At 39.7% G+C, this 16803-nt stretch overlaps 1 protein-coding gene across 2 annotated transcripts in view; it reads left to right on the forward strand.

Annotated features, from left to right (window-relative positions):
- The window catches only part of CFAP61 (cilia and flagella associated protein 61), a 285028-nt gene that overhangs the window by 50441 nt on the left and 217784 nt on the right, over positions 1–16803 (forward strand). For both annotated transcript variants that reach the window (XM_043602984.1, XM_043602985.1), the window contains exon 8: positions 5574–5733. In XM_043602984.1, coding sequence (XP_043458919.1) covers positions 5574–5733 — 160 coding nt within the window. The remainder of the gene's footprint in view (positions 1–5573; positions 5734–16803) is intronic.

Genomic DNA, 16803 nt, shown 5'->3' on the forward strand with positions numbered 1-16803 from the left:
CTCTGCCTGACTTATTTCACTTAGCATAGCACTCTCCAGCTCCATCCACATTGCTGCAAATGGCCAGATTTCATTCTTTCTCATCGCCAAGTAGTATTCCACTGTATATATAAACCACATCTTCTTCATCCATTCATCAGTTGATGGACATTTGGGCTCTTTCCATACTTTGGCTCTTGTTGATTTGTGTTAGGGCTTGTGAAGAGCAGCTGCAGCAACTACCCCCACATTCTTTCCCTCTCTAGTCACATGTCACACATTTGCAGTGCATGTAAACATCAGAGCAAAGTTTCAGGCTGAAAACTGCAGTCCCAACCCTGCAAGGATCCTTCGGTGTCTCTAAAGAGGCAAATGGAGTCCAGCCCAGTTGCTAAGAGGCCATGTTATATCAGACATCAGACACTTCATGTTCTGTGGAGATTAGACCATGGACCTCGATCTTTAAATGGAAGGGCAGAAGCAGGACTCTCACAAGGAGGAAGCCAGGCTAGGATCTGGGAGCACATCCCTAGTCTCTACTGAGCCATATCTGGTGTCTTAAGCTTTTCTGAGTTCAAGATTAGTGCTGTTACTCCCTGCCCACCTGCTTCCTGGACCCTTCTCCCAACCACCTGGACCTCCTTCTGCTGGCCCTGCAGGCAGTGGTATATGGGAACTAGTTCATTCTGGCTTACAAGAGCCAAGTGTTAAATCTTCAAGAACTTTTTAAACTGGTTGTTAAACACAGGCATTATTAAAAATTAAATTATATAAACTTGCAATGTAATAAGTTACACTAAAAAACAAAGTTAATAACTACTCAACACTCACCACTTCCTAATTATTTTATTATTTTTGGTCTTGAGATTACTTATGTCTAGGGTCTCTCTGGTAGAAATACTATATAATAGTGGCTACTGAGCATCTTTTCCCAACTTCCTGTTCAGTGACATCACATTGGTGGCTTAAAATTGGCCACAATGGAGGCGGGGGTGGGGGTGGGACGGTGCCTGGGTGGCTCAGTTGGTTAAGCATCCAGCTCTTGATTTCAGCTTAGGTCGTGATCTCACAGTTGAGAATTCGAGCTCCACATCAGGCTCTACAATGATAGTGTGGAGCCTGCTTGGGATTCTCTCTCTGCCCCTCCCCATCTCTCTCTCTCCCCCCCTCTCAAAAGAAAGAGAGAGGAAGGAAGGAAGGAAGGAAGGAAGGAAGGAAGGAAGGAAGGAAGGAAGAGAAAACATTTTAAAAATTGGCCACCATGGGAATATTTGCACCACAGAGATTGGCAAATGATAAATTGGGGCTTTTGCCCCCGATTGCTAATTGAGAATTTACGAGCAGCACAGCATGTTTGTGTGTGACTACAATTGACTAGAGTTAATAGAACAGAGTGCATCAAGTCTGTCTCTTTCCACACCAGCCCATGGTGGTTACAGGCCATGTGCATAGAATACCTGAGAGCTATGGTTGTGCCATGTAGGAAACTCTAGACTAAAGGTTTTTAACTGTGCAGCTTTCTTTGGCTTGCTAGCTACTTTTGAGGAGTTTTAAGTTCACTTTGCTGCAAGTTGCCTTTCATAACTTTATCCTGGCTTACCTTGACATCTGGTGTTTACTCCAAACTGAGATTTCAGGGAAGGGTGGTTGGAGGCCAAGGGCGGCTCCTAGAGACAGATGGGCAGAACGTCTGCTTTGGCATCATCCACAGCATGGACAGCAGTGGTCCGAGTAGGCGCCACTGACCTGCAGGTGGGCAGAGCCTGCCAGCTCAGCCCTGCCGTTGGCATCAGGCAGAGGAGATCAAAGCTGGCAGTGGTCACAGTAAGGGCACCCTCCCTCTGAAGTACTGTCACCCAAAAGGGATGAGTGACCATAGGGCTTTCTAGAAGCAAGCATGAATGGTACAGTGCACACATGTCTCTAATGGACTTGCTTGTGAAGAGAAGGCCATTGCACATTGGAGTTTCTAGCAGTCAGAGCTTAATGTATCATCGTGTATATCCTCACAGGAAAAACAAAAACAATAAACAAAACTTTCAGTTTTTCTCCCTTCGTATGAGATAATTGAAGACACCTTTGTGGTGGAAAGTAACCTCTGTCACCTGGAGGATTGATAGCAGTCAATAATCAATGGCTTTTCATGGTTCAAGTAAAGAAAGTTCGCTGAATCTATTTTTCCAGAAAACACACACTCACAAAGATGCATTTGAATACTCCCACAAATTCATATTTGAGAATGGTGTTTATCAAATCTGACTAGTTATTTGAAAGAAACTCAAAGGAAAGAGAAGACATTTCCACAATATGTCCTTGCTCGGTCGTGGTTCATAATTATGAACTTTTGTGAATTGTCACAACCCGGGATGAATGATGGGAATATAACAGGTTGTAGAGTTGGAGAACGTTACATCTTTGTTCCTAATGGCAAAACATGTTTTTTCTCATTTTCATCAGAATGTGTGATCCATGCCATTTGAAATCAAATTCCAAACACAATGAGCCATTAGTGTAATAGCTCATTACTAACAGCAGTCTTATAAATAATACATTCTTATCATGCACATGCAGCTCGCCGTGAAGCCAGCGAAAGGTATTTTAGGCCATCGAAGTTTCGTTGCGCCAGCGTGGCTGTAGATTAGAAGGACATCTCCATGTGAACCAAGATGGATGCCAATTTTCCCTGCCGAGAGTGAGGCTGGCCGTCTCTTTCTGCACATATGGTAGATGGATTGGTTAATCAGCGTCTGCTGAGTCTTGGGCCTAAAATTACAGAGAAGCCAGACAACTGTGGCTACGCAGCCTTTGTTCATGAGTGCAAACAAGACAAACAATCACTTGTTATTTGTGAAAAAAAATTAAAATGTTTATTTTGGACTTTTATTAAAGTGTCGATGGCTTTATAAGACAGCTGTGTAAATCCAGCCTTGTACAGCTAGTATCATTGTGGGGGGTGGGGGGGCGGCTCTAAAGAAAGGAGTATGCATGGAAAAATTAATTTTTAAGAATTTCTCTTGTATTTCAGCATTAGGGAGAAAACAAAGGCAGTCACATTTATTTTTCAAACACATGTTTGAAAACAAATGACTTTCAACTAGAAGACACATTTGAGAACAAATAGTTTAATGCCTAATTTTTTCTGTGCGTCATGTAGAAGACTGAGCATTATTGTAGCTTAATTTTGTGCTTCAGTAGATTAAAATATTAACCATTTTTTCTGACTGACATTTATGGGAAGATGCTACATTCTTGGGACTAGGGAATGCCTATGATGAGTTCTTCTGCTTCCTGCCTGGAATGGTTGTCTCAAGAAATACAGCCTAAGTGCTTGAAGGGTAGGACCAATAATGCTGGTTTCTACAAGACCTGTCAGTCTCATCAGTCAACCAGAATTTGCTTAAAACCCACGTTATAGTTAATAGGAGGAGTTATTTATGTACAATTTAGTTTTCTCTTTTTTCTAATTTTATTGAGATATAATTGATACATAACATTGTATAAGTTTAAGACGTAAAACATGGCAATTTGATATATATATGTTTATGTATGTGTGTGTATGTATATATATATATATAAAACACAATAATTATCATAGAAGGATTAGTTAAGTAAAGAACTATGCATTCTCTCTTGTTTTCTTTTAAAATTTTAAATGCTTTTCTTGCAGGGAAGTATGACATTCAGAATTATTGAAGGGACCTCATAAAGAATTTCAGTCACATATATCTGTCAATGCAGACTGTGATAGAATTAAATTTCTTTAATTTGTATCAGTACCAATAATAGGTGCAGATCAGCTAATTACTCATTAGGAGATAACTTGTTTTCTCAGGGCACCTGGGTGGCTCAGTCGGTTAAGGGGCTGACTTCTGCTCAGGTCATGATCTCGCAGTTAGTTTGTGGGTTTGAGCCTTGTATTGGGCTCTGTGCTGACAACTCAGAGCCTGGAGCCTGCTTTGGATTCCGTGTCTCCCTCTCTCTCTGCCCCTCCCCTACTCGTGCTGTCTCTCTCTCAAAAACTGAATAAACATTTTAAAGAATTTTGTAAAAAGGAGATAACTTGTTTTCTCGACTCATAACACTTCTAATACCAAATATGTAGGGTTTTGCTTACACCAACCAATTTTTCATCTCCCTGATACTGAGTGGGTGTCCTATAATTCAATTCTGACATTATGTGGAGTTGGTGTGGACCTCACGGGGTAAGGTCTCAGGCCCGCAAGACTGCCTCCACTTCAGATGCCAGTCACAAGTCCCGGGGTGTCACCTGGACTTCTAACTGTCTGGCTATTAATTAGGGGTTCCCACACCCCCTTCCTTGGGGTCAGTAATTTGCTAGAATGGCTCAAAGAACTCAGGGAAAGACTTTACTTACTATTTCCAGTTTGTTATAAAGGATACAGCTCAGGAACAGCCAGATGGAAGAGACGCATACAGCAAGGTGCAGGGGAAAGAGCCCTGAGTTTCTATGTCATCTCTGGGTATGTCAACTCCCAGCACTTCTATGTGTTCACCAGCTCAGAAACTCCTGATTCCCATTGTGTAGGGGTTTTTATGGTGGTTCCCTTAATGATTGATTATATATACCATTGGCCATTGGTGACTGAACTCAATCTGGAGCCACTGTCCCCTCTCCAGAGGTCAGAGGGTGGGGCTGAAAGTTCCAACCCTGTAATCAATCACATACTTGTTTTTTCTGACAATCAGCTCCTGGTCTCCAGGAGTCACCTCATTAGCATAAACAGGTATTACTGAAAGGAGCTTATTAGGAAAAACAAAAGACCCTTCTCTCAGGAAATTACAAGTGTTTTAGGGGCTTTGTGCCAGGAACCAGGGATGAAGACCAAATATGTATTTCTTGTTATATCACATTGTCACACTTATCTTCCCATCTGTATACTCCTTATCAGAGGTCTAAAATCATGAAACCAAGGTTCAGAACTAGTTATCTGTTAGGATGCTAGGAGGTGATGTATTTGCAAATCAGACCCACACGGTGAACCAGTGTTGCAAGTTTACCTCACTTAAACATCCCTACCAAACCTCTGGCCTCGAGTCTCCTCCCCATGAGACCATCCAGCCAAATAAATGAATAAATTCAAGAAAATCAAAGTTCCAGTCTGATAAAGAGTAGGTGACTATGAACATCTCTAAATCAAGGGTCAATTGTATGCACACTGGAACAATGGCTAATCTTACCAAGACTGTGCATTGTGGAGGGGAAGAAAGTGGACAGGAAGGCTGGGCTTGCAGTGGCATAATAAAAAGGATATGGGGCAGGTTGGGGGCACTCCCTGGGCAAAGAGGGTACATGTTCTTTCCCTCAAGAACTCTAGCAACTTCCTGAAGTTACGTATCCATTCTACGATTGTCCACAGTGGTCATTCATTGGACGTTTTTTGGAGCACATTGTGGGGGCCATGCATTGTTCTAGACACTAGAGCTTCTAAAGAAAGATACTTCTCGCTTCCTTAAATATTTCAAAGTGCCTGCCAAGTTACCGACTGTCCCGACGTGCTGTGGGCTCATGGCAGTTTCATGATGAGAATTCATTTGCAGTCTGATAGAGTAATGAGATGTTTTGGATGTTTCAGGTGGAAGGTGTAGCTGTCGGGTTCATGAGTGTGTGCTCAAGAGTGAACATGCAGCTTCTTCATGAGTGCTTTGACTTGGGGCCCTTCCATGGACTCTGCGTTCCACATCCTGATGATGTTCTGCAACCACCTCCAGAGCTAAGCACTGAAGGAAGTGAAGGTACAGTGGCTATCACAGGAACGGGTCAGGAATTAAATCCATGCCTTCTACACAACTGTGCCTTTTGATGAGTGATGGGACTAGATGGCTTCTTTGATATCTCCTTTTCCAGTCCCCTTTAAGGTATGGTTCCCATGGTTAATGAAATCCAGTGCACATATCTGTGAGCACAGATGGTCGGAAGTGCACAGGTATAGTTTGACATGATGGCCCTATAGCTTAAGGTTCCCTAAATTCAGAATGTTTGTTGTGAAATAATTGGTAGTATTTCAGCATTTTACACACACACACACACACACACGCCAAAATATAATGTTTTTTTCAAGTCAATAACTTGAGAAGTTCCATATGCTTTTAAGTTTTAATCCCACCCATCAGTGCTTTTGTGTTTGTGTCTTTGACAAACTATTATATATTATGGGTCTATTGCAAGTAGTCATTTTTAACTTGCTTAAATTATTTCTAGCCATATGATTTAATTTTTTTAACGTGTATTTATTTTTGAGACAGAGAGAAACAGAGCATGAGTGGGGGAGGGGCAGAGAGAGAGACACAGAATCTGAAGCAGGCTCCAGGCTCTGAGCTATCAGCACAGAGCCCGGCGCAGGGCTTGAACTCACAGATCGCAAGATCATGACATGAGCCAAAGTCAGACGCTTAACCGACTGGGCCACTTGGGCGCCCCAAGCCATATGATTTAAAATGATTTTAAAATATTGTTGTATCAAGTTCTTCACGAAGTAAAGTTAAATAATCTCAGACTTCGGTATTTTGATGAGGTCTTGCTGCATCTTTGGGTATCTTTGCAGGTAAAGTGTTTCCATTCTTAAATCAGATAGATGCAGAGTATGTTAATTCATTTCTCTAAGCCTGGGTTTCTTCCTTTGTAAAATAGGAATAATATTAATACTTTCCACATAGGTGAGTTGTGAAGTTTCACTGAGATTACTCATGTCAAGGGCTTTACTCTCTCTTGAGCAGACTCAGTGCTCAGTAAATGTTGACCATCATTGTTAGTGATAGTTATTTCTTTGCAACTGGACTTTCACCTACTTGAGTCTTCCAAGATTAAAATCAGGGCATTTTGAATTGCTCTGCTTTGTCATGTCTGAAAGATGATACTAAGATTGTTTAAAAATAGGAAGAAGAACACGGTGGTGGCAAAGGACTTGTCAGTGTACAACAATGGCAGTTGTCTCTCTGGCTGATCTTTTGCCCTCAATGGGAAACCAAGCACATGGATGTATGGAGCTTATCTGAATGTTCACACTCATTACAGAGAACTTACAGAGCCACAGATGGAGAGGTGTTTCCTCTTTGTACTGACAACAACACTCTTCCCAAAAGAAAGATTTGAGACCATTATTTTTTAATAGTGAAGGCTGGCTTGCCTGTGCTTCTCAGCAAAGAGATACTGGAGTGTTCTGATGAACTTTGCTGCATGAGACAATGCTGAACCATAAGTTGTCTGTCACCTTCAAGTGCATAAATTCTTCTCAAAGGCAGCATTAAATAGGCTTTATAGCTCCATTTTTTCATTTATAAAATGGAGATATAAGTAGTATCTAACCTAAAAAGTTGTTGGGAGGATTAAATGTTAGAATCTACATTATGTGCTTAGCTCAGTGCCAAGCAGAGTAAATCCTCAAAAAAATTTGTTGTTTTTATGTCTGCCTGTGACTATTATTGTTATAAAAAACAGGTTAAAAAGATAAAGTCCTTTCTAGTGTTTTCCTGAATAGCCCTGAGGCTACCGATATTCTATACATAGAATGAATGAAAAATTCTTATTTTAGAAAGTTTATGGGGAGAACAAAATTTAAAATTTAGGCTGAACCCCAGACTTTTTTTTTTTAATATTTATTTATTTTTGACAGAGAGAGAGAGAGAGAGAGAGAGAGAGAGAGACAAAAAGTGTGAGTGGGGGAGGGGCAGAGAGAGAGGGAGACACAGAATCTAAAGCAGGCTCCAGGGTCTGAGCTGTCAGCACAGAGCTGGATGCAGGGTTTGACCCCACAAACCGCAAGATCATGACCTCTGCCGAAGTCAGACGCTTAACCGACTGAGCCACCCAGGTGCCCCAAACCCTGGACTTTAAAACATACACCATAAAGCCCACAGAGAGATGGAAGCTAAAGGAAGTCCTACTCCTCTCTACCACCTTCAATATTTTTACTTAAATTTATTTATCTAAAAGAAAGAGGAAAACTTCTCTTGTTATCTTCTGCACCTTGTTTATTTTTGAAAATCCAGCTTTATGTTCACTGATACAAAGATGATTATGAAATTGTCATCAGGGAGCATTATTATAGGCTTCCAAATAACTCAGGGATGGATTCACAAATCATCAGCAGCTTATTATATGTAAGAAAAGAGTCATCAACACATTTTGCTGCCATCATCCTTCAACAACAACAAAGAATGAGGCTCCAGAGAAAATTCTAAATGTGCTATGATCTATAGTGTTCATTGTTTTTCTGATGAAAGTCTCAAGTTAAAAGAAATATAATTTCTCTAAAATATGAACTAAAATTCTTGTTTCAAATGAGCACACATCATTGTGCCTTATATGTCATATTTTGTTGAGTACTTTTTACTTTTCAAAGGATTGTCAAATATATTATCTCATTTTATCCCCATAACTTGACATAGGAGACTAGGACGGGTGACAGTGTTTCCTTTTTATACCTGTCCAAGCTCATGCAAGGTTTTAAAGCTCATCAGGGGCAGATGGACCCAGAACCCAGCCCTAGCGCACTCTCCTTGGCAAGGTGTCTTTTTATCTTGGATGGCTTTGACTGTAAACTCCAATGGTGTGTCTATGACACTGGATACATGATCAGTTTTCTTCACTTTAACACATTATGTAATGAGTTATCACTTTAATGAGTTCTCAGTGGCCCATCCATTTACCTCAGGGGTGTGTGTGTGTGTGTGTGTGTGTGTGCGTGCATGTGTGTGTGATTATGCTCTGGACAACTTCCATGTGCTGCAGTCTTCACCTGTGTGTCTGTAGGATTTGCCAGAACTGTGGGAGGCCACTCTGCCCCATGCAAGAGGCAGGCTGGAAGTGCCAGGGAATTAGCACTCCTGGAGCAGCTTCTGCTTCCCTGTCTTACATCCCTACCCCCTGTACCTCTTTTCTCATTCAACTTCCAAGTAAATAATTATATGGAATCCTTGACTCAAGGTCTGCTTCTGAGGTAATCCACACCAGGACACTGCTTGTCTAGTCTTTTCCCACCAGCTGTGGAAACATTTATTTTTATACAACTGCCAGGAGTTGGGGTATAAATACCCCAGTTCTCTCATTTCTCAGGTGGGATAACTCTGAGACGTTAGTTTTATACTGTTTCCCAGAGTTGTTCCATGGGATTCAGTTCCAGCATTCCACAGTGGTAATCTGTGTAATGACATGTGTTTACTAACTGCCTTTTCTTCCCTTTCTCTCTTCCTTACCACCCTACTGGTGCTTCCTGGAATCACCTCCCGAAATAAAGCACTTGTTCTCGAATCCTTGACCCAAGGTCTACTCTTTCCCCACCAGCTGTGAAACTTGCAGTATCACACCAACCTCAACCCTTCTCAGCAGGTTAATGTCAAGTCTCAACATTCTTAAGTTAGTATAGTGGCCCTCCCTGTTTAGAGGCTTACATACATTATAATCAGCCTCCCAGTCCTTACTTCAGTGGTATCACAAGTTTCTGTTGGTTCTGAAAAGTTTAACCATGCACATTCGATTTGCATTTTACTTGAATAGCTTGTATATGTGTCCATTTCTCAGCTGCTCATTTTGCTTGTATAACCTATTACACGTACTTGTAAATTTTGGTTTTTATGTACTAAACCTTGGGACTAAACTGGGACCATAGGAACAAAGTCTAAGGAGCAGATTTTCTCCCAATATGAGGAAACTCTAGTAAAAGTTTGTTTGTTTACTGAAAATCATAGTTTAGGAGTAGCAAGCTCCCCCAATATTGGACGCATTCATAAAGAAACAGTCATAGGTGTTTACAAAAAGGTTTTCTTCTTGTGTGAGAAACTGTACTAAATGAAATTTAAGATTCCCCCCAAATGCTAATAAGACTCTCTGAAAGCTTAGTGAGCATGCATTAGGACATTGTATATGCCTGATAGCTTACATGTATTTTCTTTCAGTAACAATAAAATGGCTCAAAACAATATTATTTTCCAGTTGGCCCCACCACTGGCCCTGCCCAGCATTTGAAAATCAAGCTGTGTCTTTTATTCACTGCATCGTTACAGTAAAAACTTTGGATCAGAATTGAGGTGGCAGTCTTCTTGGTGACGCATAAAGCAAAATAGGGCACAGCCTGCATTTCCACAGCTGTATTGGCATTGCCACATTTACTAGTTAAAATTAAAAAAAATAAATAAATAAGCAGAAGGCCAAACTTTTGTTTGTCATGTAGGCTGGTGTGACCTGGGGAGCAGGAGTCTCTGTTTTGAAAGAACCCTTATGAGAGATGCCCGGCTGGCTCAAGTGGAAGAGCATGTGACTCTTGATCTCAGTGTTGTTAAGTTTGAGCTCCACCTTGGGTGTATAGATTGCTTTTAAAAAATGAAATTTTGAAAAAAAATGAAAGAACCCTTGCGAGGTTCAGATCTGTGAATCTCATTATGCACCCAGGGCCCACTGGACCAAATCTCTGTGGAACTGATATGCTCTTGGCAGGGAGAAACTTAGTTGTATATAGCAGATTTGTGGCCTTTCAAAAGAATAATCTGTGTAGCCCCTTGTAACCAAACTACCCAGCAAGAGTGTTGCCTACTTTATATTTAAAAGGCCCTTCAAAATATGATTTTCATAACATCTGCATATAAAACATAGCAATGTTGTCTTAAGTTTTTTGTTGTTGCTATTAAGTAGGCTCCATGCCTAGCATAGAGCTCAATGTTGAGTTTGAACTCATGACCCTGAGATCAAGAGTCAGATGCTTAGCTGACTAAGCCACCCAGGCACCTCACCTTTTAAATGTTTTAAAAATATTTAGGAAATGCTAGGAAATGTTTCTTTATGTCTTTTAAAAAATATTTTTTAATTAATTTATTTATTTTGAGAGAGAGCATACACATGTGCACACAAGTGGGGGAAGGGCAGAGAGAAGAGGATACAGAATCCCAAGTAGGCTCTGGGCCATCAGTGCACAGCCTGATGCTGGGCTTGAACTCACAAACCATGAGATCATGACCTGAGCCGAGATCAAGAATTGAACACTTAGCTGACTGTACCACTCAGGCATCCCTGTTTCTTTATGTCTTATTTAAATTTCTTTTCATTAGACTTACCTGAGATTCTCTCTATAGGAGGAGGAAATACCTGAAACCAGTTTCCAGTGCCAAAGCTAAGAAACAATGGCTAAATCAAATCTTCATGGTGTATCAAATAGCCTTTTAGCTTCTCTTCCTAATGTTCCATTTCATATGCTTGGGTTGCCTTCTATTTTACTTTATTTTTCTTTTAACATGGATTCCCAAAATGGATGAAACACTTATGTTTAGAGCATAGCAGTATTCCTGCCAAAATATTTGCATTATATATTTCAGAACAGTATTTAAACACCCAATACATTCTGTAGTTATTTAGTGACCCACTAGGACTGTATTAGTTTGCTGGGGCTGTCCTAACAAAGTACCACAGACTGGAGATCTTAAACATTAGAAATTAATTTTCTCACAGTTCTGGAAACTAGAAGTCCAACCAAGACCAAGACGTAGGCAAGGTTAGTTTCTTCTATGACCTGTCTCCTTGGCTTGTAGATGCTGTGTCTTTTCCCCATGTCTCTACATCTTCATCCCTTTGTTCCTGTTTGTGTCCCAATTTTCTTATAAGGACTCCAGTCATGTTGGATTAGGGCCCACCTATAGGACCTCATTTTACTTTAACTATCTCTTTAAAGACACTATCTTCAAATATAGTCACATTCTGAGGTACTGGGGGTGAATACTAAAGTATATGAAATTTGTGGGGACACAATTCAGCCATAACACTTAGGGTCCTATGTTAATAGTTCCCTGGAGCCAAGTCTATAAGGCCAAGTCCCCGGCCAAGACTATAAGCTATGGCAATAATCCAGATAATGGCAGCAAAGTCTGTTCTACTTGATGCTCATACAAAGCTTGATATACCAATTCATATTTATCACAACCGACTTTTGTCTTTTTTTAACCACTTAATATGTGTTTGATATATGAAGGTAACAAAATTACATTTTTTCAAAGCTTTAGACACTCTTACCAACTTTGGTTTTCTACAGTTAACCATGTGAGTTCTGATGCTTTGATAGAGATGTTGATAATACAGATATATAATAGCAGACTTATGCCCAGCTCATGTGATTATCTCCAAGGTTGACAGCATATACTCTTACAGGGGTTCTTAAGGTGGAGCCCCTGGACTGGTAACACACCAGGAAGAAGATGATCCAAACTTGAAGCCCAGTTTTATTGTCAGGAACACTGACTTAAAAGTCTTGCTTGGCAAGCCTTTTGATTACAGCTGACCCTTGAATGACATGGTGGTTAGAGGCTCTGTCTGCTCCTCCAGGGAAAACTTTTGATTCTCCAGAAATGTAGCTACTAATACCTTACTGTTGACCAGAAGCCTTTCCAATCACATAAATAGTCAATAAACACATAGTTTGCATGTTGTGTGTATTATATACCAGATTCTTACAATAAAGTAAGCAGGAGAAAACAAAGTATTAAAATCGTAAGGAAGAAGGGCACCAGGTGTCTCAATCATTTGAGTGTCCTACTTTGGCTCATATCAGATCTCGCAGTTCATGAGTTCAAGCCCCGCATCGGACTCTGTGCTGTCAGCTCAGAGCCTAGAGCCTGCTTCAGATTCTGTGTCTCCCTCTCTCTCTGCCCCTTCCCTGCTTACACTACGATTGTCTTTCTCTCTTTCAAAAATAAATAAACATTAAAATAAATAAATAAATGTAAGGAAGAGAAAATATATTTATAAGCACTGTGCAATATTATATATATATATATATATATATATATATATATATATGAACCACGTATACATAGACCCATGCAATTCAAACCCCTGTTGTTCAAGGGTCAACTGTACTTAACAAAATCTGTTGCTGATTTTTCATCTTAATTCAAATACTGGTTTCTGTGTCCTTTTGAATGCCTTTAGAAACAGCAGCAACAAATGATGGCACCCAGTTAAGAATGTTATTTTGCAGAGAGCAAGATGACTGGGCACTGCATTCATACCCTCCTCTTCAGCACTGGGAAGGACTTGTATTATGACTGGCATGCTCACCGCCAGTCAGATTCATTTCATGATGGTGGAAATGCAAACACATTTTCATATAGGGCCTTGCGGTCTTTGAAAGAAAAGTGGCTTTATTTATGTTCGTTATGATCATTATGTGCTGGGATTATTTTCTCAGTAGGTGATGTCTGTTTTGCCCATATTTATGATGCAGGGGAGAAGGCATTTAATGAATTTCAAGAGTGTATTTGACTGTAAAACACATCTCTGTTAGTATATTCACATGTAAATAGCCCTTTTATTTGTTCTCTTTGGTGACCTTTTTTCTTTCGGGGGTAGATCACAGTTTGTTGTTGTTTGCCATTTCCAAATGGGAGGATGAATGATAATAATGAAAGATTATGCAAAAAAATCCACGTTTAAAATAATGTTGATATGCCACTTGTGTTGCAGGATAATTATAGTAATTTGGCTATTACACTATATGGAGTCAGGAGTTAGTTGCTAGAAAACACGGTGATAGGGGTGATTCAGGGGATTTTCATCCCAACAGGCTGTTTGATCCTGCTGACTTTTCTCTTGAAAATCAATTGCTTGCGGTGAATACTCTGAATTCCCCCTTGATTAAATTGGCTGCCGGTGGGCTGCACCCATTGCACTGGGGTCACTGTGAGTTCTGTGTCTGTTTACACAGGGTTTTTGACGACTCTTAAAGTATCATGGACCAAATTTAATCTGAGCAAAGCAACTAAGGAAGCAATTACTAAAAATCACAGTCTTTGCCCATGACAACAAACAAAGGGAAATGTACTAATTCTAAACCCAATGCGAAGACAGTTATTTTGCTACTGGTTTGCAAGCCTTTTCTCCACCGCATATTGCTGTGGCTTTGGTGTTTTCAGGAATACATAGCTAGTTTAGTGGAAAACCTGAAACAGTCCTTCTGGAAGCTGACTCCCACTTGAGGTTTATCTTTGACAATGTTCCATTTCCCCCTCAAAGATAGTAGTAAATTCAGATTTTCTATTTCTTTTGAATCAACTTTAGGAGATTAGATTTTTCTAGAAAAGCATCATTTCATATACAAAGATTTAAAAATTATTGGAATACAGTTATGTATATGTATATTCAGTGTGTATGTACATATATATATATACACACATACATATATACTATTAAAAATGATTAAAGAAGACAAAGTTAATTTGACACTTCATGAAGTGGATTGTCCCCTTTTGGAGAACTGTAAAATAGGGCAGAAGCTTTTATAGAATAAACAGTAAGGAACAAGGAAAAGAAAAACAAAATAGATCTGATGGGCTGGGGCCACACAGTTAGCCTTGTTTGGGGCGAGAAGGCCCACAGTTGGTTTGGCTTTTGGAGACTGATTGACTGCATATACTGCCTCTGTGGTCAAGTGGAACACTTAACAGGAACACGAAGGTTATAGAAGTTTCAGTTAGCTAGCTGATGGGGGCACCTCAGGCAGGAGCAATTCCATCTTGGGCCTAGGAAATTTTATATGTATATGTGTGTGTGTGTATGTGTGTATAGACATATACTTATATAATATTCTATATTATATATAATAATTATTATTAAATTGTAAATAACTTATTTATATTTACTTGGTTTTGTTTCTATAATACATCTAACTCTATGTGGAAAAAGACTTCTTTTTCTTATTGAGTGCTTATTTCATTCTTGAAATATTTTAGAGAAAAGAAAAACATAAATCACAAAACTATGCAAAAAGTATTATTTATAGTAAATATGAGAAAATATTCAGCTTCCCTAAAACTGAAAGGCACGTTAAAACCCAAGATCTGTTTCTCCCCCTTTTTGTGTACTTAGTTATAGGTATGTCTTGTAATTAAGATGCTTCGTCCTGGGCAAGGACTTTGGTAACTAGCACTATGAGTTTCTGACAGACATGAAGGTTAGCTGATACAATACAGTGTAGAAATGGTTTCTATTCTTTGATTTCAGCTGTAGCAAGTCTGAAGAAATAACCCTAAATCTGTAAGGAGATACGTATCCAATACTATTCACTAAGCTTAATCATAATACTAAAAAGGAACACATAAAATGATATATAAATCAATAAATTAAAAAAAAAAAAACAAATCTCCCACAAGAGAGAGATGGCTAAACTTGTGGCTATCCATGGGATGCCTGTGCAGCAACATTTTAAAAGGTTACAAAGAGTGAAGAGAATGGTTATGATATAATTTATTGTGAAAAAAAATCAATGCAAAACGAATAGATCTGTGAGTAAAACTACCTAAGAGACATGTGCTATGAAGAGCACTGGGAGGTAATGAATTAAAACAACGAAATTAATGGAGTCACAGAAATAACACTAGGGCAATGCTTTTATTTCCCCCCTCTATTTTTTAAAATGGAAAAACAATCTTAAATTTACATAGAAGTTGCAGGTACTTTTTTTCTTCCTGAACTATCTGAAAATAAGATGCTGACGTCCTATGGAGCCACTTGTGAATACTTTAGTGTGTGTTTCCTACAGAGGGACAGTCTCCTTTACAAACCTAAACATCCATCAGTATCAAAGAATTCCTTGAATATGTTACCTCCAACTAATCCACAGGTCACGAACCTCATTCAGGTTTCTTCATCTGTCCCAGTAATACCCTTTACAGTGGAAAGATCCAGTCCAGAATGACGAACTGCATTTACTTGCCCTGTTATCTTTCATTTTAGGACAGTTCCTCCGTCTTTCCTTGAATACGATGTCCTTTTGAAGATGATAGGCCCATGCTTCTGTAGTTTTTCCTTGAATTTGTGTTTGTCTGATGTCTCCTCCCAATGAGATTCAAGTTCTGTACTCTTGGCAGGACTATCAGAGAAGGGACTGGGTTCTCATTGCATCCATTCTGGTATTACACACTTTCAGTCTGTCCCATTACTGATGATGTGTGGTCACTTTGATCACTTGATTAAAGTGACTCTTGTAGGTAAAAAATTAAAATTATTTTAGCTTATTCCAGTCAGTGCAGAGATCTATAATAATTTCTCCATTCCTGACCTTTATATTGATTCTGTCCTGATTCTCACTTGGAATCTACAGCTTCACTGATGCTATTTTAACCCCCTCATAGACTTTTAGCTTCACTCTGCCCAGCTTCCCAGCAAGCATCTGCCATTGCTGCAGATGTCTCCTTGGGTAGATAACGCTCCGGGTTTCCCAGTGAGTCGGTCCTGTGCACTGTCTGTCTTTAGCCTCCAGTAATGGCTACTATGTGGTCCATTGCAGGGAAATTGTTACTGACTCTGCTTGTAACCAAACTAGACTTCACCCTGGTGGGCACTACTGTCACCTCTAACTAGGACACTTGAGATCTACATGGACCCAGCTTCCACGTGCCCAGTCTGGAGCTTCACCTGTAATCTCTTCTCTACTGTACCTGGTTATAGTTCCTTCTTCCCCTTTGCTTTTTTGCCCTCTCTTTAAAAAAAAAAAGAATCTTGGGGCACCTGGGTGGCTCAGTCCATTAAGCATCTGACTCTTGGTTTCAGCTAAGATCATGATCTCACAGTTAGGGGGATCAAGCCCCATGTCATGCTCTGCACTGACAGCATGGAGACTGATTGGAATTCTGTTTCCCTCTCTCTCTGCCCCTCCCCTACTTGCACGTGTGTGCTCTCTCTCTCTCTCAAATAAAGTTAAAAAAAATTAGCTTCTTTTGTTTGATTTATCTTTTCAAAGATTTTGTTAGATTTATTTTGTTAGATTTATCTTTTCAAAGATAAATTAGATTTATCTACCAAGTCTGTGGCCTTCTTTTTGAATTTAT

The sequence above is a fragment of the Prionailurus bengalensis genome, chromosome A3 (assembly GCF_016509475.1).
Source record: "Prionailurus bengalensis isolate Pbe53 chromosome A3, Fcat_Pben_1.1_paternal_pri, whole genome shotgun sequence".
Lineage (NCBI taxonomy): Eukaryota > Metazoa > Chordata > Mammalia > Carnivora > Felidae > Prionailurus > Prionailurus bengalensis.